The 23,160-nt window shown below is 42.6% G+C and overlaps 1 protein-coding gene across 1 annotated transcript in view; it reads left to right on the forward strand.

The window, feature by feature from the left end:
- Positions 1-213: 213 nt before the first annotated feature.
- The window catches only part of LOC115462047 (sialic acid synthase-like), a 76,636-nt gene continuing 53,689 nt past the window's right edge, over positions 214-23,160 (forward strand). The window contains exon 1 of the mRNA XM_030192095.1: positions 214-1,673. Coding sequence (XP_030047955.1) covers positions 1,542-1,673 — 132 coding nt within the window. The 5' untranslated portion in view covers positions 214-1,541. The remainder of the gene's footprint in view (positions 1,674-23,160) is intronic.

Below are 23,160 nucleotides of genomic sequence, written 5' to 3' on the forward strand. Positions count from 1 at the left end.
GAGTTTAAAAAGGGGTTAGATAGATTCCTAAAGGACAAGTCCATAGACCGCTATTAAATGGACTTGGAAAAATTCCGCATTTTTAGGTATAACTTGTCTGGAATGTTTTTACGTTTGGGGAGCGTGCCAGGTGCCCTTGACCTGGATTGGCCACTGTCGGTGACAGGATTCTGGGCTAGATGGACCTTTGGTCTTTCCCAGTATGGCACTACTTATGTACTTATGTACTTATGAAAAGCAATCTTCACAACTGAAACAACAACAAACAGACAGTGGCAACAACCAAGGACCCAAAGAAGTCTCTTAAAAACTTTAATAAACATATTGATATAAAACCATAAAAGGAAAGTGCATAGCCATAGAAGGGACTCAACCGTTGCCTTTTATTGCCTCACAGGTTGTGCCATTCAAGCACCATGTGTCTCCTCTCTGTGCTGTCTTTCATAGCACCTGTTGTCTTTTTGGTGTATCCTGTTTAAGGATGCACCTACAATCTTTTCAAACCCGACGGCCGTCAAAGCCAGGAGACAAGCTGTGTCAACATTCTTTCTGTCATAAGTCTGCTAACATGCAGGCATATATTTCTTTGCTTAAGTTTCAACTTTTTCCAACAACTATTTCTCCGAAAATGATTTACTACATAACTTATAACTGTTAGCTGCTAAGATGCTGTGTACCTGTTGCTGTCACTGTATAACCGTCGTAGCCTGACGGCACTGCCCAAGGTAGCGACACCTCATTTGCCTTGGGCTCCCCCATACTTCTGGCTGCGGCCATTACTTAAAGTTATTGCTTCAATGTAGTCTTGAAAGTCCAAATTCAAAATGTCTAGCCCGATATCTGATAAGTGTACCCTGTCTGTTCTATACAGGCCATCACAAGATTCTGGTATTAAATCATGCCTAATCACGTGTCCTTTTATCGTTGTCATGAATTTTTCCGTCCACTTATAATCTTTTTTCTTGTCTTATCTACTGACCAGTGAGATCTTTCACCCTTCTGCAGACAAACTTTGGGGTTCAAGTGTGTGTATGTGTGGGCCTGGCAATTGTATCAATAATTTTCTATATACACTGGCTGCATTGTATTCAGATTATTTCACAATCATATTTTCTAGGAGACTTTTGAAGGATAAAGCTGAATACTATATGAAAAAGTGCAAAGAATAAGCCTTGATGATGTGTCGATGGTGAATATAATTTTAAGGCAGAGAGAGGATATGAAACAAACAAGGAAGTATTCAGAAATATTTGACTGAAGATAAAAAAGGGGAAGGGAGAACCTTTGACATAACTAGACAGACAGATGGGAGGGACCACAGAATAATTGCAAAGATACAAATAGGACACAAAGTACCTACTACCTTCCTTGCTCTCCGGGGTCAGCATCTGAGGCACTCCTTTGGGGAATTTTTGCCCCATATTTTGCTTTCAGTTAAAAAAACTCAAATTCCACAATTTTGCTTATTGTAAATTTAGAAAGTGTTTTAGACACTAGGGTTTGAGTTTCCAAATTATAAATTAAACCCTACATTTGCAGTCATGCCTCTGGAGTTTGAGCTTTGCCCAGGGCGGAAGATTGGTGGGGATCATCCATGTTTTATCATCGCTGAAATCGGCCAGAATCACCAGGGGGACCTGGAAACAGCTAAGAGAATGATTCACATGGTGAAGGTATGGGGGTAAAGCAGTTGAGAAGAGAGGGGGAGACAAACTGCATGTGTGAAACAGTGAAAGAAAAGAGCAGCTGGGTCATATAGTATGATGTGTATTACTGCCTCAAAAATATTCTTCAATAATTTTTAATCCATAATTACAATCCAACAAAACCGCCTGATTGCTAGTATCTGACTAGTGGGCAGAGTTTTAGATCACAGATCTGGATCACAATATTTTTGCAAAAAAACAATATGATTTATATTTACAATAAGACTTTATAGGTTGGTCATCAAACCAGTTGAAACTTTTTTAGGGTCTATCAGACTTACTTCAAGATTATTTTTAAAATTTTAAATTTGCTATTTTACAAATTGTAAGAAGGGCAACCTTCGAAAGCTAATCAAGAAATGTATTAAGTTATGCCCAATAAAAAAGGTATCATATTTTCTTTACCATGTTTTATTTTGTTTGATTTCTATTGATAACAAATTGTATAGAAACTCTAGTGTCAAAACAAATGCTGGAGCCATTATATTCCATGGCTTAACTTTGCATCAGACAACTTAACTTCTAGTAGAACTAAGTTTCAGGTAATAAAGCCCACTGAAGTAATTATTTAATGAATTTCCTGTGCAATACAGGCAAATCTTAATTATTCATGTGGAAAGTTTTTGTTTATTATTTTCTTTTATGAATGTGTTCAATACTCTGCATAAAGAAAAAAGGTAGTTAAGGGTTTAAAATACTTCTAGAAGAATGACTTGTGTAACCTTCTGATTGTTGTTTCTTTTAAAGAATCAACTATACCAGCCTGGTTTGTGACAGTAACATAGTAACACTGCGGAAAGAGAGAGGCTGCTGCTGTCTGCTGAGCTCTCTCTGGTGCTGGAACATAAGAATAGCTGTACTGGGTCAGACCAATGGTCCATCCAGCCCAGTATCCTGCTTCCAACAGTGCTCAATCCAGGTCACAAGTACCTGACAGAAACCCAAATAGTAGGAACATTCCATTCTACCAATCCCAGGGTAAGCAGTGGCTTTCCCCTTGTCTAGCTCAGTAACAGACTGTGGACCTTTTCTCACGGAGCTTGTCCAAATCTTTTTTAAACCCAGATACGCAAACCGCCGTTACCACATCCTCTGCGCGGCTTTGTAAATGGGGGAAAATACGTTACAATCAGGGTATAATAACCACCTTCACTAAGCAGTATTTCCTTAAACACAAAAAGGGGAAACAATTTTTAGATATCTGGCACTACAAGCTCAGTTTAAAATGTATTAGAGCAAACCCACAGAACACTTAAACCAAACCTATTTTTCAAACATTGAGAACAATAATCCAGTGATTAGGTTGTATTAAGAAAAATTCCTGTCAGAAGAAAACATTTGTAATAATAATAAACTTTACAGATCAAGGTTGCCCGCTATCTCCATATTTATTTAACCTTGCTCTGGAACCACATCTTATAGCAATCGATTCAACGATTAATATAACGGGGTTACTACATCACAATCTTCAATTTAAGGTGACTGCATTTGCAGATGATATACTTTTATATATCACTAACCCTTCTTCGTTACCATCTTTATTTTCTCTGATACACAAATTTTCTTGATTTTCAGGCTATGCAATCAATCAATCAATCAATCCAAAACTGAAGTATTACTGCTTAATGTTGATGCTACTCCTGATATGATTCAGCAATATGGATTGGTCCCCCCCCCCAAAAAAATATTATTTAGGAATTGAGCTCCATACAATATAACGAGGATAACATATTTATATCCCTTTATTTTAAAACAAATAGGAGGTAACAAAATACAAAAGGAAACTCGCTCAATAAATGTCAAAACTCAATTCAAAATATAGAGTGAGGGGGAACCTCTCTGTAATGTAACACCATAAAGGAATGGTGGGGGAAAAAGACCTCAGATGACTGTGGAACCTTTGAATTGCTATAGTGATATAATATCATGGCATCTAAACCACAGTTCACAGTTTCTATCTTTGGTCACAACCCCCCCCAACCATACCAATAGATCATTTTTTGTTGTTTGACATACTCATCACTATTGATCAACAAATGATTCTAACAAATTGGAAAAATTCCTCACTACTTAATGATCACTTTTGGTGGCAGTCTATTCTACTATACCACAAATACGAACTTGCATCAGCTGAACTCTTGGATTCAGTAATCAAGAAGAATGCAATTTGGTCCCTGCTGACTATCTGGACTCTTCGGGAACGTCTTTTTTTATGAAGAAGCACTTCTGCTCTTTCTCATCTTCTTTCTTTCTTGGTTGCCTGTGTTGCACTGCATAATCACTCCTAGGCACATTAATTCTGTATTATTATCAGTTTTGACTTGTATGTGTATTTTTTGCAAAATTAATAAAATCTCAAGGAAAAAAATTAACTCTTTACTTTGTTTATTGATTGCACACTTACATTTTTCACAAGTGAAAACACTTGCTACAGAAAAATGAGCACAAAAGAAGGACAAATTAATAATATGAACCAATCAAAAATATTATATTAGTAATCTCCATTAGACCACAACAAATAAGGGGAGGAAGACAGAAAATAAAGGGAAAACAAAGTGAATATATGAAGGTATTAAGTACCACCAGCCATAGACTACTAACCTTAATCTCATTCTCATCTATATCACAAGTTGGTATGGAAGTAACTGTTTTTGGAATCCAGAAAAAATATTAATTGCTCGGGGACATAATAAAGAATAATAAGAATAATAAATTCTGTAGATCAAAAGCTGTTATAATTATTTCAAATACTTGTAATTTCTATTTTAGAAAGTTAAAAGGGAATACAATGCTATCTCACTGAAAACAAAATCAGTTAAGGAAAACACGACAAAGGAGCTGAGTGGACATAGTACCTAAGTGATGATTAGCACAATTTGTGATGAATTATATTAAAGGAATACTCACAATGTTGCTGCAGTAATGGAAATGACTGCATATAAATGCACGTCCACTCATTCTGAAACCTTTGTCCAAACTCTGATGAAAATGAAAAGAACACCAGATTAGATTCCCCATAGACTAAATAATAAACACTGCTGCATCAGCCTTGTATTTAGCAAAGTAGCCACTGCTCACACCAAGCGACTTAATTCTTCCCTGGAAACCAAGCCTTTCAGGAAAAAAAAATGTTTCTTTCATCTTAGAAACCCTGACTGCTTCAAGAAAATTGAACTCAGGTTTTGTGTTACATATAGTTTACTTAAAAATATTTTTCCTTTAGTTTATAATAATAATGCAAGGATCTCCCAGCACTTAATAAATCACAAAATTCATTTCCCAGGAATGTTGTCCCTTGTTTTTCACTGCTATGTCTCTTTTCGTTCAAAGTGTACTATTACCAAACAGCATATTTATACCATTACTGACTGTAGGAGGAGCCTCTCACTGCAGTGTCTAATCTCTGTGTCTGTTTTACTTGCCTTTGGCATTTATCACTTTGTCTCAACCTCCTTGGATTGTTCACTCAAGGAAAACTGAAAGAAGGAGAAACACCAGCACTTTGGAGGAGTGGCCTAGTGGTTAGAGCACTGGTTTTGCAATCCCAGAGATGGCCAGTTCAAATCCCACTGCTACTCCTTGTGATCTTGGGCAAGTCACTTAACCCCCCATTGCCTCAGGTACAAACCAAGATTGTGAGCCCTCCTGGGACAAAGAAATATCCAGTGTACCTGAATAAAACTTACCTTGAGCTACTACTCAAAAAGGTGTGAGCAAAACAGAAAAAAAAACTATAAAACTCACAGTCTCCGCCCTACTTCCCCATAAAATGTATTTATTTACCACCATTTTTAAGGAATTCACTCAAGGTGGTGTACAGCAAGAATAAGTCAAACGTAAGTAATAGACAATTACAGCAATAAAAATTATTCAAACAACAATTACATTACAATGTCAACACAATACACAATAAAACATTTTAATAGACAGCATAGGGTGTAAGCAAAGATGGAACATACAGACAGATAAACTAGAGTAACAGGAGTAAGAAAATAGGAAACTAGTTAAAAAGAGTTGCAAATGAGGTCAGAAAGGTGCTTGAATGTTATTGGCTAGGGTAGGAGTGGATAAACATGTCCTGCTATAATATGTGCAGCTGGACCGAAGGATTTGGAAACAGGGTAGATGCTGGATGGAAAGGTGGGAGAGGATAGGGTTAGTGAAAGACTGGAGAATAAGAGGAAGGGGCATGGAGATCACATTACTCCGTTATTTCAGAAATTACATTGGTTTCCCATTATTTTTCACTCCCAGAATTGAAAACAATATGGCTACATAGTGCAGGAGACAGAGTTAACATGAGCAAAGCAATGTCACATCTCAGTTAGTACACCTAGGAGCGCTTTTATTAAGCTGCAGTAAAAAGTGTCCTGTGCTAGTTTGGACACATAAAATTGGCACGTGCTGGGCCATTTTTTTTACTGCAGCAGGTAAAAAGGCATTTTTAAAATGGGGCAGTAAATGGCCGTATACTAATATTAAAAGTAGCACATGGCTATTTACTGCCTGAGTCCTTACTGCCACCTATCTACTTGGCGGAAAGGGGCTCATGTGCTACTTGTTCGGTAATCAGGCAGCAGGCGGCAATGTGGCCGTACAGCCAATTACCACCAGGAATGCTCCAATGGTACCCCATGGTATTTTCTACCACGGGAAACAGCGCATACTAACTTCAGAACTACCAGGGCGCCCGCACTGCCCCCTAAGGTTGTTAAAATATGTTCATATCCTATAGAATGTAAGGTGTCAAAAATCAGACATGCCATTATTTACAGTAAGATATATTCATTAGTTGGATTTAATACTCATACATTGATTTGTTATTCCAGTGTGTTTGCTAAAGAATGAGTCAAATATCTGATATTCAATACACCATGTGCAAGTAGAAAAACAATCAGGCACACAAATCCTTAGTTACCATCTATTTATACAAAGCAGGATTTTACATGGGTAGATTGCCTCTATCCAAATAAATGGAGTAAATCTTCACAGAGATGACCACCAGCAGGTCTGCAACAGATGGCAGCCATCACACAGAAGGGTCCTTTTACCAAGCTGTGGAAAAAGGGCCCTACAGTTGCAGCAGGGGCTGTTTTCCCCATGCAACAGGGCTCTTTTTACCAGAGCGGGTAAAAAGCCCCCCAAAGAAAATGGCCAAGCGATAAGAAAACTCTTACTGTGTGGCTATGTGGCGGGGAGCCCTTACCGCCACCCATTGAGGTGGCGGTAAGTGCTCTAGCGGTAATCTGACAGTAACCGGACAGCACGCAAAGATGCCCAATTACCGCCATGTTAAGCATTTCTGGGAGGTTTCCCCCAGAAATGGCATGCATTCGACCAGGAACTACTGCCGGTGGCCACTGGGCTAGTGGTAGTCCTGGAATAGTGAGCGGTAAATCCGCGTTGGGCTTACTGCCGCTCTGTAGAAGGGCCCCAGAGAGAGGAATGAACTATTGTGACCATCAACTAATGGTGTTCTTGCAAAAATGTTGTTTTCTTCAATTTTGTTTTCTTCAATAGTATTAATATTCCTTGCGTAGTACATTTGTCTTATGTCATTTAAAAAATGTATTTCATTTTTTTCAAAAAATTTTAGTGCTTGCAATTTGCAAATGGTAAGTATAAAATTACAGAAACAACAAAAAACCCACTGATGGGTTCTTTTTATTTTTTTAGCACTGGGCAGTCATTTGGAAATATATTCGGTTCTGCTATCCCCACATAGGCATTGTCAGTGAATGTACATAGAAAGTATCCATTGCCAGTAGATGTAGGTATCTTGGCAATATTTTATCCATTTTGGACTAGATTCTGTTTATGGCACCTGAAAAATTGGTGTCAAAACATTTCTCCGTCACGGGGAGGAGATGTCACCACCCAATTATTTAATTTAGAACAACGGTATATTTTTCAATGGAATACCGTTGCCCCTTGGGGTTTAAACCATAAAGTTGAGTGGCTGTAATGCCTTATGATGTCAATTAAGGGCCGGAGCATTTATAGCTATTTAATTCGTGCTCAGTAGAGCACGTTATAACGTTCTAACATACGGTAACCCAGTCTTGGAAAGCAGTCTTGATGGTATGCAGCTAATGATAAATGTAAAAGTGATTAATATTGTAAAAAAGTAAATTTATAAAAAATATTGAAGTGCCCAAGATGGGTGTATGTTTATTCACAGATTACGTGATTTGGTTCTCCTGATAAAGGATATGTCGAAATGTGGTTTCGCATTGAGGACCATGATGAGCTAAGAAAATGGTGTTGAATGAACTTTAACGGTTCCTCCAGTAGTCTTCACCTCACCTGAAGTTGCGGTTTGATTAATGAGTAGCCATTCAATTGGTGAAAGGAATGTAAAGTACTTTTACTCAATATTTCATTTCACCGTTTGCTACAATTGAAGTATCATGGATATCGCTATATAGAGGGCATGGACAACAGTGTGTTTTTGAGACACAGTGGATAGAGTCCTGGTTGGCTCTAAATTGATCCAAGTGATTATATCTGATTGGATTCTGGACTCTGGATATATTGACAATATGTAGTATAGCTGGATTATTGCAAAGGGTGTGATTGAATGAGTGTATATTGAAATAGTGAGTGATTGTGAGCAACTGTTGGGCTAGTATGAAAGGAGTTCTGAGGTAACGTTTTGGGGTGGTAAGAGTAAATGGGCACATGTATCTATAAAAAATAAAGGTTTAAAAGAAAATGGAAGCGGTGCAAAGAAAAGCTACGAGAATGGTATGGGATTTGCGTTACAAGACGTATGAGGAGAGACTTGTTGACCTGAACATGTATACCCTGGAGGAAAGGAGAAACAGGGGTGATATGATACAGACGTTCAAATATTTGAAAGATATTAATCTGCAAATGAACCTTTTCTGGAGAGGGGAAGGTGGTAGAACTAGAGGACATGAAATGAGATTGAAGGGGGGCAGACTCAAGAAAAATGTCAGGAAGTATTATTTCACGGAGAGAGTGGTGGATTTTTGGAATGCCCTCCTGCGGGAGGTGGTGGAGAGGAAAACGGTAATGGAATTCAAACATGCGTGGGATAAACATAAAGGAATCCTACTCAGAAGGAAGGGATCCCCAGAAGCTTATATGTGGGAGGCAGGGCTGGTAGTTGGGAGGTGGGGATAGTGCTGGGCAGACTTATACGGTCTGTGCCAGAGCCGGTGGTGGGAGGCGGGGCTGGTGGTTGGGAGGCAGGGATAGTGCTGGGCAGACTTATACGGTCTGTGCCCTGAAAAAGACGGGTACAAATCAAGGTAAGGTATACACAAAAAATGGCACATGTGAGTTTATCTTGTTGGGCAGAATGGGTGGACCGAGCAGGTCTTTTTCTGCCGTCATCTATTATGTTACTATGTAACTACATTTTTGTAAGGAGTACTTTCATGATTTGTACTTTGGTAATACCTGTACTCTAGTTATAGGCTTTTTTCTCCCTGTGATAGTATAATTGTCAAAACGTTTCTGCCTAGGCATACTCTATAGACAGCGCCTACATTTAGCTGCTGCTTATATAGAATATGCCTTGCAGGTTTATAAAATACGCCTAGCAGCCATGACAACACCTAACTCTACACGCAGCCATTTACTCCAAGTAAAACTTGGTATAAATACCGGTGCCTAATGTAGGCGGGGAGCAGGTTTATTCTATAACCCTGCAGATAAATTTTCAGAATGCCCACGTTCCATCCATTCCATGCCCATGGCCATGTCCCCTTTTTGGCAGCACGCATTATAATTTGCATGCACCACGTTACAGAATCAATAGGCTTAGCAAGTAGTGTGCATAAATTCTAATTAATGCCAATTAGAGCTGATAATTACTTGTTAGATTCCAATTATCTGTGCTGATTAGCTTGTTATGGAATACGCTTCAATTTCCATGTGGAAATCTCGGTGTGATATATAGAATCTGAGGGTATGGAGAAAATTCTGTAAAGTGAGTGCACGTATTCATGTAAAACAAATCTTGGTGGACCTGGAAAACGTACTGAGCCAGATTGACAAATTAAAGACTAGTAAGTCACCTGGACTGGATGGCACACATCCAAGGGTACTCAAAGAACTCAAGCATGAAATTGCTGATCTGCTGTTAGTGATCTGTACCCTGTCATTAAAATCGTCCATAGTGCTTGAAGATTAGAGGTTGGCCAATATTACGCTGATTTTTAAAAAGGGCTCCAGGGGTGACCCGGGAAATTATAGACTGGTAACATTTTTAGCGCGCGCTAACCGTGTAGATGCCAATAGGAATATTATGGGTATTTACACAGTTAGCATGTGCTAATGCTTAGCGTGTGCTAAAAACACTAACATGCCTCTAGCGTGGCTTTGTAAACAGGGCCCTTAATGTGCACAAATGCAATCTGATTCCTGAGTTAGCTTGAAAGGGTCTGTTTGAAGCAGTCCGCTTAGGTTCAAAACTACATAAAGAGGAAAGCTCCCACTTAACTTTCTTTCTGAGAAGTTCTGAGAGAAGAGGACATTTCTCTGGTAAGTGAACATTATTTTGCTCTGTGCTTTGGCAACTTAAAAGATTGGGGTTTAAAGGAGGAATTGTAGGTTATTGATAGGCAGAATAAAAAGTATAGAAAAGCAAACTTTATCAACTAGTCTCTATACTCTTTCCCCCCTTGTTTAAACTTGAACAGATAGTATAGTTCAGGGAGTGCCAGGGAGATAACATTTCTAGATGTAATAAATGACTGCTTCATGGAGCAACTGGTCCAGGAACTAACGAGAGAGGGAGTCATTTTGGATCTGGTCCTTGGTGGCATGCAGGGCATAGTGCAAGAGATGGCGGTGTTGGGTCCCCTGGGAAACAGTGATCATAACATGATCAAGTTTGAGCTACTATCTGGGATGAACCCACAAAGGAAATCTACTGTAGCTGAATTTAATTTTCAAAAGTGTGACTATAATAAAATGAGGAAAATGGTTAAAAAGAAACTACAAGGATTGGCTGCTAATGTTAGGACAGTAAATTAGGCATGGACATTGTTCAAAAATCCTATCTTGGAAGCCCAGTCCAGATGCATTCCATGTATTTGCAAAGGTGGAAAGAAGAGAAAATGACAGCCAGCATGGTTAAAAGATGAAGTAAAAGAGGCTATTAAAGCCAAAAGATTGTCCTTCAAAGAATGGAAAAGGGATCCAAATGAAAATAAGAAGCAACATAAACACTGGCAAGTCAGATGCAAAGCATTAATAAAGAAGACTAAATGAAAATATAAAGAGAAACTTGTCAGAGATGCTAAAACTCACAGTAACAACTTTTTCAGGAACATCAGAAGCAGAAAGCCTGCGAGGGAATCTGAAGGAGCAAAAGGGGTGCTGAGGGAGGACAAAGCCATAGAGGAGAAACTGAATGAATTCTTTGCTTCTGTCTTTATGGAAGAAGATGTAAGAGATCTGCCTACACCAGAAATGGTTTTCAAGGGTGATGATCTGCAGGAACTGAAAAATCTCAGTGAACCTGGAAGATGTACTGAGCCAAATTGACAAATTAAAGAGTAGTAAATCACCTGGACAAGATTGCATACATCCAAAGGTACTCAAAGAACTCAAGCATGAAACTGCTGATCTGCTGTTAGTAATATGTAACCTGTTGTTAAAATCTTCCGTAGTACCTGAAGCTTGGAGAGTTCTACAGGTGATCCGGGAAGTTACAGACCAGTAAGCCTGATGTAGGTGCCGGACAAAATAGTGAAAACTATTATAAAGAATAAAATTACAGAACACATAGACAAACATGGTTTAATGGGACAGAATCAGCATGGGTTCAGCCGAAGGAAATCTTGCCTTACCAATTTACTTCATTTCTTTGAAGGCATGAATAAACATGTGGATTAAGGTAAGCCAGTTTATGTAGAGTATCTAGATTTTCAGAAAGCTTTTGATAAAGTTCTTCATGAGAGACTTCTGTGAAAATTAAAGAGTCATGGGGTAGGCGGCAAGGTTCTGGTGTGGATTAGTAATTGTTTATTGGACAGAAAACAGAGGGTAGGGTTATACGGTCATTTCTCTCAATGGAAGAGGGTGAACAGTGGAGTGCCGCAGGGATCTGTATTGGGACCGGTGCTAGTTAACATATTTATAAATTATATGGAAATCGGAACGACGAGTGAGGTGATTACATTTGCTTGAATTGGATGCGGTATCTGATCGGAAGCCAGTGAAGTGACTTGAGGAGAGGGGTGATATGAGTATATCGGTTCTGGCGGAATATAAGACGTGCGGCAGAGTTCTGAATGGATTGAAGGGGGGATAGATGGCTGAGTGGGAGGCCAGTGAGGAGCAAGTTGCAGTAGTCGAGGCGAGAGGTAATGAGAGCATGGACGAGAGTTTGGGTGGTGTGCTCAGTGAGGAAAGGGCGAATTTTGTTGATGTTGAAAAGGAAGAAGCGACAGGTTTTGGCAGTCTGCTGGATATGCGCAGAGAAGGAGAGGGAGGAGTCGAAGATGACCCCGAGGTTGCGGGCAGATGAGACGGGGAGGATGAGGGTGCCATCAACTGAGATAGAGAGTGGGGGAAGAGGAGAAGTGGGCTTAGGTGGAAAGACGAGGAGCTCGGTCTTGGACATGTTCAGCTTCAGGTGGCGGTTGGACATCCAGGCAGCAATGTCGGATAGGCAGGCCGATACCTTGGCTTGGGTCTCTGAGGTGATGTCTGGTGTGGAGAGATAGAGCTGGGTGTCATCAGCATAGAGATGATACTGGAAGCCATGAGATGAGATCAGTGAGCCTAGGGAAGAGGTGTAGATAGAGAAGAGAAGGGGTCTGAGGACAGATCCCTGGGGAACACCAACAGATAGCGGGATGGGAGTGGAGGAAGATCCATGAGAGTGCACCCTGAATGTGCAGTGGGAGAGATAGGAGGAGAACCAGGAGAGGACAGAGCCCTGGAACCCAAATGAGGCCAGGGTGGCGAGAAGTAGATCGTGATTGACAGTGTCAAAAGCGGCAGAGAGATCGAGGAAGATGAGGATGGAGTAGTGGCCTCTAGATTTGGCCAGGAGCACGTCATTGCAGACTTTAGAAAGTGCTGTTTCTGTCGAGTGGAGAGGGCGGAAGCCGGATTGGAGTGGGTCGAGGATGGCATGAGAGGAGAGAAAATCAAGACAGCGGCTATGAACGGCGCGTTCAAGTATTTTGGAGAGGAAGGGTAGGAGAGAGATGGGGTGATAGTTGGAGGGGCAGGTAGGGTCAAGTGATGGTTTTTTGAGGAGAGGTGTGACTAGGGCATGCTTGAAGGTATCAGGGACAGTTGCAGTGGAGAGAGAGAGGTTAAGGATGCGACAGATGGAGGGGTTGACAGTATGGGCGATGGTGTTAAGTAGGTTGGTGGGGATGGGATCAGAGGAACAGGTGGTGCATTTCAAGGAGGAAAGAAGGCGGGAGGTTTCATCCTCGGTGATCTCTGGAAAGGAGGAGAAGGAGGCCTGGGTTGGTTGGTTGAGGGAGAGGGTTAATGGGTGAAGAGGGGGGTGGGGGGTGATGGCTTGGTAGTGAACTCAAGGTTGATCTTTTGCACTTTGTCGTGGAAGTAATCAGCCAGTGATTGAGGAGAGAGTGAGGGGGGAGTGGGAGTGGGGGGCACCTTGAGGAGAGAGTTAAGGGTGGCGAAGAGACGACGGGGGTTGGAGCTGAGAGAATTGGTCAATTGGGTGTAATAGTCCTGTTTTGCAAGGAATAGGGAGGAGTGGAAGGAGGATAGCATGAATTTATAGTGAAGGAAGTCTGGGTGAGTACGAGATTTCCTCCAGAGGCGTTCAGCAGATCGTGCGCAGGAGCGAAGGTAGCGGATGCAAGGGGTCAGCCAAGGCTGGGGATTAGTACGCTTTGTGGGACGGGTGGTGGAAGGTGCGAGGGTGTCAAGAGCAGAGGAGAGAGCGATATTGTAAGCGGAGACCGCTTTGTCGACAGTCTTGGAGGACATGATTGATGGGAGGAGATTAGAGATACTAGCGGATAAGGTGAGGGGGTCAATGGCCTGGAGATTCCTGGATGTGGTGGTTAAGGTTGGGCGGGGCGGAGGGGGGGTGGAGAAGTGTGAATGTGATCAGGTGGTGGTCGGAGAGAGGAAGAGCTGAAACTTGGAAATTGGAGGGTGAGCCGGATGAGGAGAGGACAAGGTCAAGACAATGGCCATCACGGTGAGTAGGGGTGGTAGAGCACAGCTGGAGGTTGAAGGAAGATGTTAGGGTGAGGAACTTAGAAGCGTGAGGGTCGGATGGGTTATCAGCATGTATATTGAAGTCTCCGAGAATGAGAGACGGAGATGAGGGTTCCTGTATGTAGTGGTCCTGGTTCCGAACATTGGCTCCCAAAGCAGATCCAGAGGAAGCAGCTATGCTGGTCGAGTTCTGGAAGATGGATGATCTGTCTTCAGGATCCTTTGAAGAATTTGCTGGCGATTAATACCAGGAAAGCATATGGTGCCAGTTGGTGCCAATATCACTGTTTTCTGTTACAGTTTCATTCTACCACTGAATTACCGGTCGGTGATTGGAAATTGGTGAATTTTATTGTGTATGACAAGTGTTTGTGTTGGTCTGTGGGTATGGTATCCTTGTGCTTGGCAAGTACTTCCTTTTTATCTCAGCTTCATGGTTTTTCTGACCCTATTAAGTGTTTTCTGGTTAGACGTTTGTTAAAAGATTATCTAGATATTCCCTTTCATACACCAAGATGCTCTGCTGTGCTCCTGGACTTTTGGAGTAGTGTTTCTTCTCCCGCTATGGGTAAAAGGGCTTCTGCCACTCCGCCAGATGACTTTGGAGCATTATCAGTCAACTAGTGGACCCAAAGCCATTCCTTCTTCTGTTCCACCTGGGCTTGTGGACTTAAGTAGCAGTGAGACAGGGCTTCACTAAGCCCTGATCAATGGACCACACCCATTCAACCTGGAAGCCTTCCCGTGGAGACAGAGCACTTTTCCCAAGCCAAAGTGGATTCTCTGCTAGGGAGCCTGATTTGGCAGTATGTACTCTCAAGGAAGGAGCTATCCCCAAGAAGGTGGAGAGATTGATTCCACTGATGCTAGCCTCAACAATTACAGTTGATTGATTTGGGGAGGAAAGACAGAAGAATTTTGAAGGAGCTGCAGAGACCAGTGGCCATAACCCTTGAGGTACACTTGGAAAATTTGAGTGATTTGAACACCTCGATAAAGAATTTGCTATCTAAGGAACATGAGGATATTAGGGTTATTTCTCAAATGGTTGTGGATCTCACTTAGGAGTTATCTGGATATAACATCAAAATAGGCTCCATAGAGACTAAATATCAAGAGCTAAGTCAGACGTCAGAGGTTCTTATTCGAGATAATGTTTTTTTGCACAGGAAAGTTGAAATACATGGAAAATCTTGTGAGGCTTAATAATTTGCACTTCACTAATTTGCATTAGTGACTCCTGTGGATATGGTCAGAAAGTATTGTCAGGAGGTTCTTAATATACCATCTGAATCATTTCCACCAATTGTGTAATCTTTATTATTTGGCGTTCTGAGAGGTCCGATAACTGCTTACAAATTGGTCAGCTTTATTTTGACCTCACAGAATTTTTGGAATCCTCCATGGAGGTAGTTACTCAAAGAACAACTATGATTTTGACTTTTGAGTTGGAAATGGACTACAATAATATTTTACGTCTTTACTTCAGGCATATTAATGGCACGTTTTTTTGATCAAAAGTGCAGATATTTTCTGATCATTCTAGAATTTCTCAAAAGAGGCACCAGAATTTTCTGGCACTCTGCCCTAGAGTTTTGGCTCTTGGGGCAAATTTTGTTTGGAAATTTCCTTGTTTATTTGTGGTATTATATCAGTCTAAATCTTATACGTTTTTTGATCCAACCCAGTTGATGGATCTTCTAGAGGCTAAAGAGGAGGTTCCAGTCCAATCTAAGGTTTCCTGAGTTATATTCCACTGTAAGAATGGGCTGAAGGAAGCTAGAGGGTAATATTTTATTTCCTTATATTTTCCTTATATTTTGGAGTCTATCCAGCTTATTTTCGAAAGAGAAGGGTGGCCATCTTTCAACACAATTCGGGAGATGGCTGCCCTTCTCTCAGAGACACCCAAATCAGCATAATCGAAAGCCGATTTTGGCCGCCCTCAACTGCTTCCCGTCACGGAGCTGGCCAAAGTTCCCGGGGGTGTGTCAGCAGCGTACCAAAGGCTGGAAGGGGGCGTGGTTAAGAGATGGCCGCACTCTACTACTACTACTACTTAACATTTCTAAAGCGCTACTAGGGTTACGCAGCGCTGTACAATTTAACATAAAAGGACAGGCCCTGCTCAAAGAGCTTACAATCTAAAGGACAAGTGAGTAGACGATACGATGGGGGCAGTCAATTTGGGGCAGTCCGGATATCCTGAAGGTAAGAGTTAGGTGCCGAAGGCAGCATTGAAGAGGTGGGCTTTAAGCAGAGACTTGAAGATGGGCAGGGAGGGGGCTTGACGTAGGGGCTCAGAAAGGTTGTTCCAGGCATAGGGTGAGGCAAGGCAGAATGGGCGGAGCCTGGAGTTGGCAGTGGTGGAGAAGGGTACTGAGAGGAGGAATTTGTCCTGTGAACGGAGGTTTCGGGTGTGAACATAAGGGGAGATGAGGGTAGAGAGGTAGTGAGGGGCAGCAGATTGAGTACATTTGTAGGTAAGAAGGAGGAGCTTGAACTGAATGCGGTATCGGATTGGAAGCCAGTGAAGTGACCTGAGAAGAGGGGTGATATGAGTATATCGGTTCTGGCTGAATATAAGACGTGCAGCAGAGTTCTGAACAGATTGAAGGGGGGATAGATGGCTAAGTGGGAGTCCGGTGAGGAGTAAGTTGCAGTAGTCAAGTCGGGAGGTAACGAGAGTGTGGACGAGAGTTTGGGTGGTATGTTCAGAGAGGAAAGGGTGAATTTTGCTGATGTTGAAGAGGAAGAAGCGACAGGTCTTGGCTATCTGCTGGATGTGTGCCGAGAAGGAGAGGGAGGAGTCGAAGATGACTCAGAGGTTGCGGGCAGATGAGACGGGGAGGATGAGGGTATTGTCAACTGAGATAGAGAGTGGAGGGAGAGGAGAGGTGGGTTTGGGTGGAAAGACAATGAGCTCCATCTTGGCCATATTCAGTTTCAGGTGGCGGTTGGACATCCAGGCAGCAATGTCGGATAAGCAGGCCAATCCTTTGGCCTGGGTTTCCGTAGTGATGTCTGGTGTGGAGAGATAAAGCTGGGTGTCGTCAGCATAGAGATGATATTGGAACCCATGAGATGAGATCAGCGAGCCCAGGGAAGAGGTATAGATTGAGAAAAGAAGGGGTCCGAGGACAGATCCTTGAGGAACTCCGACAGAGAGCGGGATGGGGGTAGAGGAAGATCCATGGGAATGTACTCTGAAGGTACGGTGGGAGAGATAAGAGGAGAACCAGGAGAGGACAGAGCCTCGGAATCCAAATGAGGATAGTGTGGTGAGGAGTAGGTTGTGATTGACAGTGTCAAAAGTGGCGGATAGGTCGAGGAGGATGAGTATGGAGTAGTGACCTTTGGATTTGGCAAGGAACAGGTCATTACAGACTTTAGTGAGTGCCGTTTCTGTTGAGTGTAGAGGGCGAAAACCGGATTGAAGTGGATCGAGGATGACATGAGAGGAGAGAAAATCCACTGATATAGAAAGTGGAGGAGAAGGGTACTGAGAGGAGAAATTTGTCCTGTGAACAGAGGTTTCGGGTGTGAACATAAGGGGAGATGAGGGTAGAGAGGTAGTGAGGGGCAGCAGATTGAGTACGTTTGTAGGTAAGAAGGAGGAGCTTGAATGCGGTATCGGATTGGAAGCCAGTGAAGTGACCTGAGAAGAGGGGTGATATGAGTATATCGGTTCTGGCGGAATATAAGACGTGCAGCAGAGTTCTGAACAGATTGAAGGGGGGATAGATGGCTAAGTGGGAGTCCGGTGAGGAGTAAGTTGCAGTAGTCAAGTCGGGAGGTACTGAGAGCGTGGACGAGAGTTCAGGTGGCGTGTTCAGAGAGGAAAGGGTGAATTTTGCTGATGTTGAAGAGGAAGAAGCGACAGGTCTTGGCTATCTGCTGGATGTGTGCCGAGAAGGAGAGGGAGGAGTAGAAGATGACTCCGAGGTTGCGGGCAGATGAGACGGGGAGGATGAATTTGTAGTGAAGGAAATCTGAATGGGTACAAGATTTCCTCCAGAGGCGTTCGGCAGATCGGGTGCAGGAACGAAGGTAGCAGATGCAAGGGGTCGATAATGGAAAAAAGAAGGGCGTCCCTGATGAGCATTTGGCCAACTTTTCTTGGTCCAATTTTTTTCACGACCAAGCCTCGAAAAGGTACCCCAACTGACCAGATGACCACCGGAGGGAATGGGGGATGACCTCCCCTTACTCCCTCAGTGGTCACCAACCCCCTCCCACCCCCCAAAAAATGAAATAACATTTTTTTTCAGCATCTATGCCAGCCTGAAATGTCATACCCAGATCCATGACAGCAGTATGCAGGTCCCTGGAGCAGTTTTTAGTAGGTGCAGTGCACTTCAGGCAGGCAGACCCAGGCCCATCCCCCCTTACCTGTTACACTTGTGGTGGTAAATGTGAGCCCTCCAAAACCCCCACAAGGTAAGGGAGCTATGTACCTGGGAGCAATTTCTGAAGTCCACTGCAGTGCCCCCTAGGGTGCCCGGTTGGTGTCCTGGCATGTGAGGGGGACCAGTGCACTACGAATGCTGGCTCCTCCCATGACCAAATGCCTTGGATTTGGTCGTTTTTGAGATGGGCACCTTCAGTTTCCATGATTGGCGAAAACCAAGGGCGCCCATCTCTATGGTCGGCCTAAATGTTGGGATTTGGGCAGTCCCGGACCGCATTATCGACACGAAAGATGGGCACCCATCTTGGTCGATTATACGGTTGGCTACGCCCCTTCCTGGGGCCGTCCCCGGTGATGGGCGCCCTTAGAGATGGGCACCCCCATTCGATAATGTCCCTCTTTATTACCTAATTTGTGGGTGAATCACAATATTAAATTTCCTAATTATTGCGCCTTTTTTCTATATTTGAATATTTGTAATTTTTCCTATCATGAAATTTATTGAAATTATATATATTTGAAATTTTCTATAAATAAAATGTTTTTTAAAAAAGGGTTATGATAGAGGAGCGTGTGCTTCATCTCAGCCACGTTGTCATCCAATTTTACATGACGACTTATTGTTTGGAGCTTTTTCTCCTTTTGAAGTAACATTATTCCAGTTGGCATTCTCTGTATTCTTTTTTTGCAGCATTAAGGGTGGTGAGTTGGTGGTGCGTAATAAAAGGGCTGGAAATACATCTGCCTTGCTGTGGGAAGATGTTTCTTTGTATTCTGATAAGTTGTTCAGAATGTGTTATTCTTTTTTTTTTTTTTTAATTTCTTTTTATTGTCATCAGTACAGTACATGCCCTTAGACTACAAAAAACTGAAACAGACCAACAATGCCTGTGCTAACATAGCTTGCAATCCAAAAGCGAACCTATACATATAATCCAATAACACAAACTGAGCCCGCCCACGACACATGTGTGCACTGACATTTTCTTTTTAAACCCCCCACCTGTAGAACCCCTCCCCCTCCTCTCCCAATAGCTACACTCTTCAAAAGGAAACAAGGGATATTCACCTCCCCCCCCAGCCCTCCCTCCCTCCCACCTGTTGTCCCCCAACCTACCACCTCCCCCCCCCCCCCACCTGGACAAAAGAGCCATTAAGGAACTTTGCTGTTACACTGTTTCCTTTAACTTCTGCCACAACATGGCATACTGCCTGTTGTCTAAATTAGAGGACTGCCTATATAGTAGATTCTCATACTGCGCCAACTCTTTGACCTTTGTCACCCAACAATTATAAGGTACAGGTTCCGCACTTGTCCAGAACTGCAAAATAGTTTTTTTTGCAGCTAGTGTTGTCATATATAAGAATCTCCGTTGTGATTGAGAGAGCCCCTGCTCAATAAGGTCAGTCTGATCTCCCAGCAACAACGAGGGATATGACCATTCTATGACCACCTGAAGAACAGTATTCAGTACCTGGAAAATATCGTTCCATAAAGACAATTTGGGGCATTCCAAAAAGCTATGCAAATAAGAACCAATTCCTATCTGACATTTAGGGCAGATGTCTGTCTCCCAAAACTTCATTCTCTTCCCCCTCTCACGGGTGATGTATGCCCTATGTAGCAATTTAAATTGCGTTTCTTGCCAGTCTGCAGCTTTAACGAAATCCGCTAGCGTTACGAACAGAAAATCAAATTGGGGAGGAGTATAATCGGACCCCATCTCCCTATTCCATCTAGATACTACTCCCACCCCTCACTTGACTGATATGACCATTTTCGTCAGCTTATACCATGTGGATAATCTATTTCCCCCCGGTGGCAAGCGCAGCACCAACTCATCCATTCCCCCATACGTCCATTGAGTCCCATATTTCCCCCACATTTGCTGCCAATAATGAGGTGCTTGTAAATAGTGTAACATATGATTGTTTGATACTCGCCATTTTTCTTTCACTTGTGAGAAGGAGAGGAAACTAGCATCTTCTGGGCATATCAGATCTCCCCATGTTACACAGCCATTTTCTGCCCAACTTTTAAATACAGAAGGACCCAGACCCGCCGGGAAGCTTACCATCCCTACTTGTCTTTGAAAAAGCGAAGCAAACGGACTTCTATCCTGTCGTGCTCGCCACCACTTCCATGCTGCACAGAGCGGTACGAGAAAGCTAAACTGTCTATTTGCAATGGTTCCTAACCCCGGAGGTGTATGAATTAGATTTATAAGCTTGTATGGCTTGCACCAATCCTCCCACCAGTGGGCTGGGGTAAATTTAGCTTGATCAGTAATACCTTCATGTATAAAACGCATCGTTGCAGCCACGTTATATAATCGTAAGTCTGGCAAGTTAATACCGCCCTTATCTTTGTTGAGTATTAACTCTGAATGTCCTATATGAGTACCTTTTTGCCTCCATATAAATGATCTAATAGTTGACCTAAAAAATCACTCATCTTGTCTCTTAATCCAAATGGGCATTGCCTGCATGGGATACAACAGTTTGGGCAACAGAATCATCTTGACCAGGGCTACTCTACCGAATAGCGATATAGGGAGTTCCCTCCACCTCGCACATGCTTGTCTGATCTTATCGATTTGATCTAGTATATTTCTCCTATAAATCACTATTGGGTTAGTGCTCAAGTAAATACCTAAATATCGCATTGCCTGAGTCACCAGTGGGATCGGCAGGTTCCCAAACCTTGAATTAGCTTGAGTACCCGACATTGGAAGTAGTTCAGATTTGTTGCAATTAACCCTTAGGCCCGAAAGTTCCCCGAATTTCTTTATTAAGGATAGAGCCTGTTCCAAATGTAGGGATGCATCCTCTAGATATAATAAAATGTCATCCGCAAATAAATTGATACGGATCTCCTGCCCTCCCACCTTCAAACCCTTAATCTTGTCACTCTGCCGGATTTTTATCGCCAATGGTTCAATTGCCAAGAGGAACAGGAGTGGCGACAACGGGCATCCCTGCCTCATGCCCCTCTGTAGCTCAAAGCTATCTGTTAGTGTATTATTAATCATCAACCTCGTCTTGGGCTCCTTATATAAAACCTGTACCCACTCAATGAACCTGCCCTTTATCCCGTACTTCTCCATCACCCAAAAGAGATATTGCCATGATATACTGTCAAAGGCTTTCTCCATGTCTAGCCCTGCTATTGCCTCTCTCCCCTCAGTTCCTTTATAAGTGTGTATCGCCGCCAAAGCCCTGATGATATTCATGGATGCATATCGACCGGGAACAAAACCCGCCTGGTCCTCTTGTATAACCTTGGATAGTGATAGATTCATTCTGCATGCCAAAATAGCTGCTAACAATTTCACATCCTGATTTAATAAGGAAATGGGGCGATATGACCCCACCTTCCCTGGATCTTTCCCTGGTTTAGGAAGTAAAATAATATGCGCCAAATTTTTAGCATGTTGCCTCCTAACCCCGCCCGCTGTAAGACTATTAAAGAAATCCACCAAAGGTCTTGTTATATCATCTATTAAAATTTTATAATATTCAGGTCCGTACCCATCTGGCCCTGGGGCCTTGGTCAGCTTTAATGCCGTAATGCCCTGTCTGACCTCCTGTTCTGAGATAGGAGCACTCAGTCTTTGTATCTGGTCATCACTAAATTGCGGCATAGAGAGACCTTCAAAGAAGGCGTCCCTCTGCAACGGATCCAACTCTCTCATAGCATACAAAGACTGATAGTATTGAATAAATTGTTTATGTATTTGGGCCTCTTGATGGTGCACATGGCCTGCACAATCCCGAATTGATGTTACAATCTGTCTCTTCCTATAGGGCCGTACTAAATTCGCCATAAGCCTGCCCGCCTTGTTTCCCCATTGAAATAATTTAAATCTCTGAAAATATATATCCCGCTCCGCCCTTGTATTAAGCAGTTGGTCAATACATTTTCGAAGTCGCCCCAAGGTCTCCCTGTGTTCTTTAACCATGCTACCCACATGCTGCTGTCGGACTTGTTGATATTCAGCAGATAATGTTAGCAATTCCGCCTCTAATTGTTTCTTTTTCCCTGCAGTGTAGGCCAAAATATGCCCGCGCAACACCACTTTAGCCACCTCCCAATATATAGCTGAGCTTACCTCCGGGGTTTCATTATAGATCTGGTATTCTGCCCATTTTTCCCTCAGATAGGTGTGAAATGCAGCATCTCTATATAAAGAGGGGGAAAACCTCCACACCCTCTCTGTGCCTCCTGCAGTATACTCTATAGAACACGAAATGGCTGAGTGGTCAGACAATACGCTATCCAATATATGTGCTGCCCTCGCCACCGGGAAGAGAGCCTGTGATATGAGAAAATAATCTATTCGAGAATATGTGTTGTGCGGGATAGAAAAGAAGGTATAGTCTGCGTCATGTGGATGCAAGATTCTCCATACATCCACCAACCCTAGTTGGTGTAACAGAAAATTAACCCCCTTGTGTTCCCACCCCTTGCTTTTAGGTTTACCTGGTTTACAATCTATTGTGGGGTCAGCAGATGTATTTAGATCACCCCCCAAAATCATCTGATATTCTGGATAGACTGCCATCCGCGCTACTATATCGGAAAAACATTTGTGGTTATATACGTTAGGTCCATATATGTTACAAAGGCTGAGCTTTCGACCCCAGAGCTCTCCCATCACTATGACAAACCTGCCCTCCTTATCTTGTAACACCTTATGGATGACCAAAGGGAGGTTTGTGAATTAATATGGCAACTCCCCTCTTCCTGCTGTTGAAGGATAAGTACGCCACTTCTCCCACCCATCCTCTGTTCAGTTTCACGTGTTCAGAACTGGACAAGTGTGTTTCCTGAAGGAAGGCAACGTC

The sequence above is a fragment of the Microcaecilia unicolor genome, chromosome 2 (assembly GCF_901765095.1).
Source record: "Microcaecilia unicolor chromosome 2, aMicUni1.1, whole genome shotgun sequence".
Taxonomy (NCBI): domain Eukaryota; kingdom Metazoa; phylum Chordata; class Amphibia; order Gymnophiona; family Siphonopidae; genus Microcaecilia; species Microcaecilia unicolor.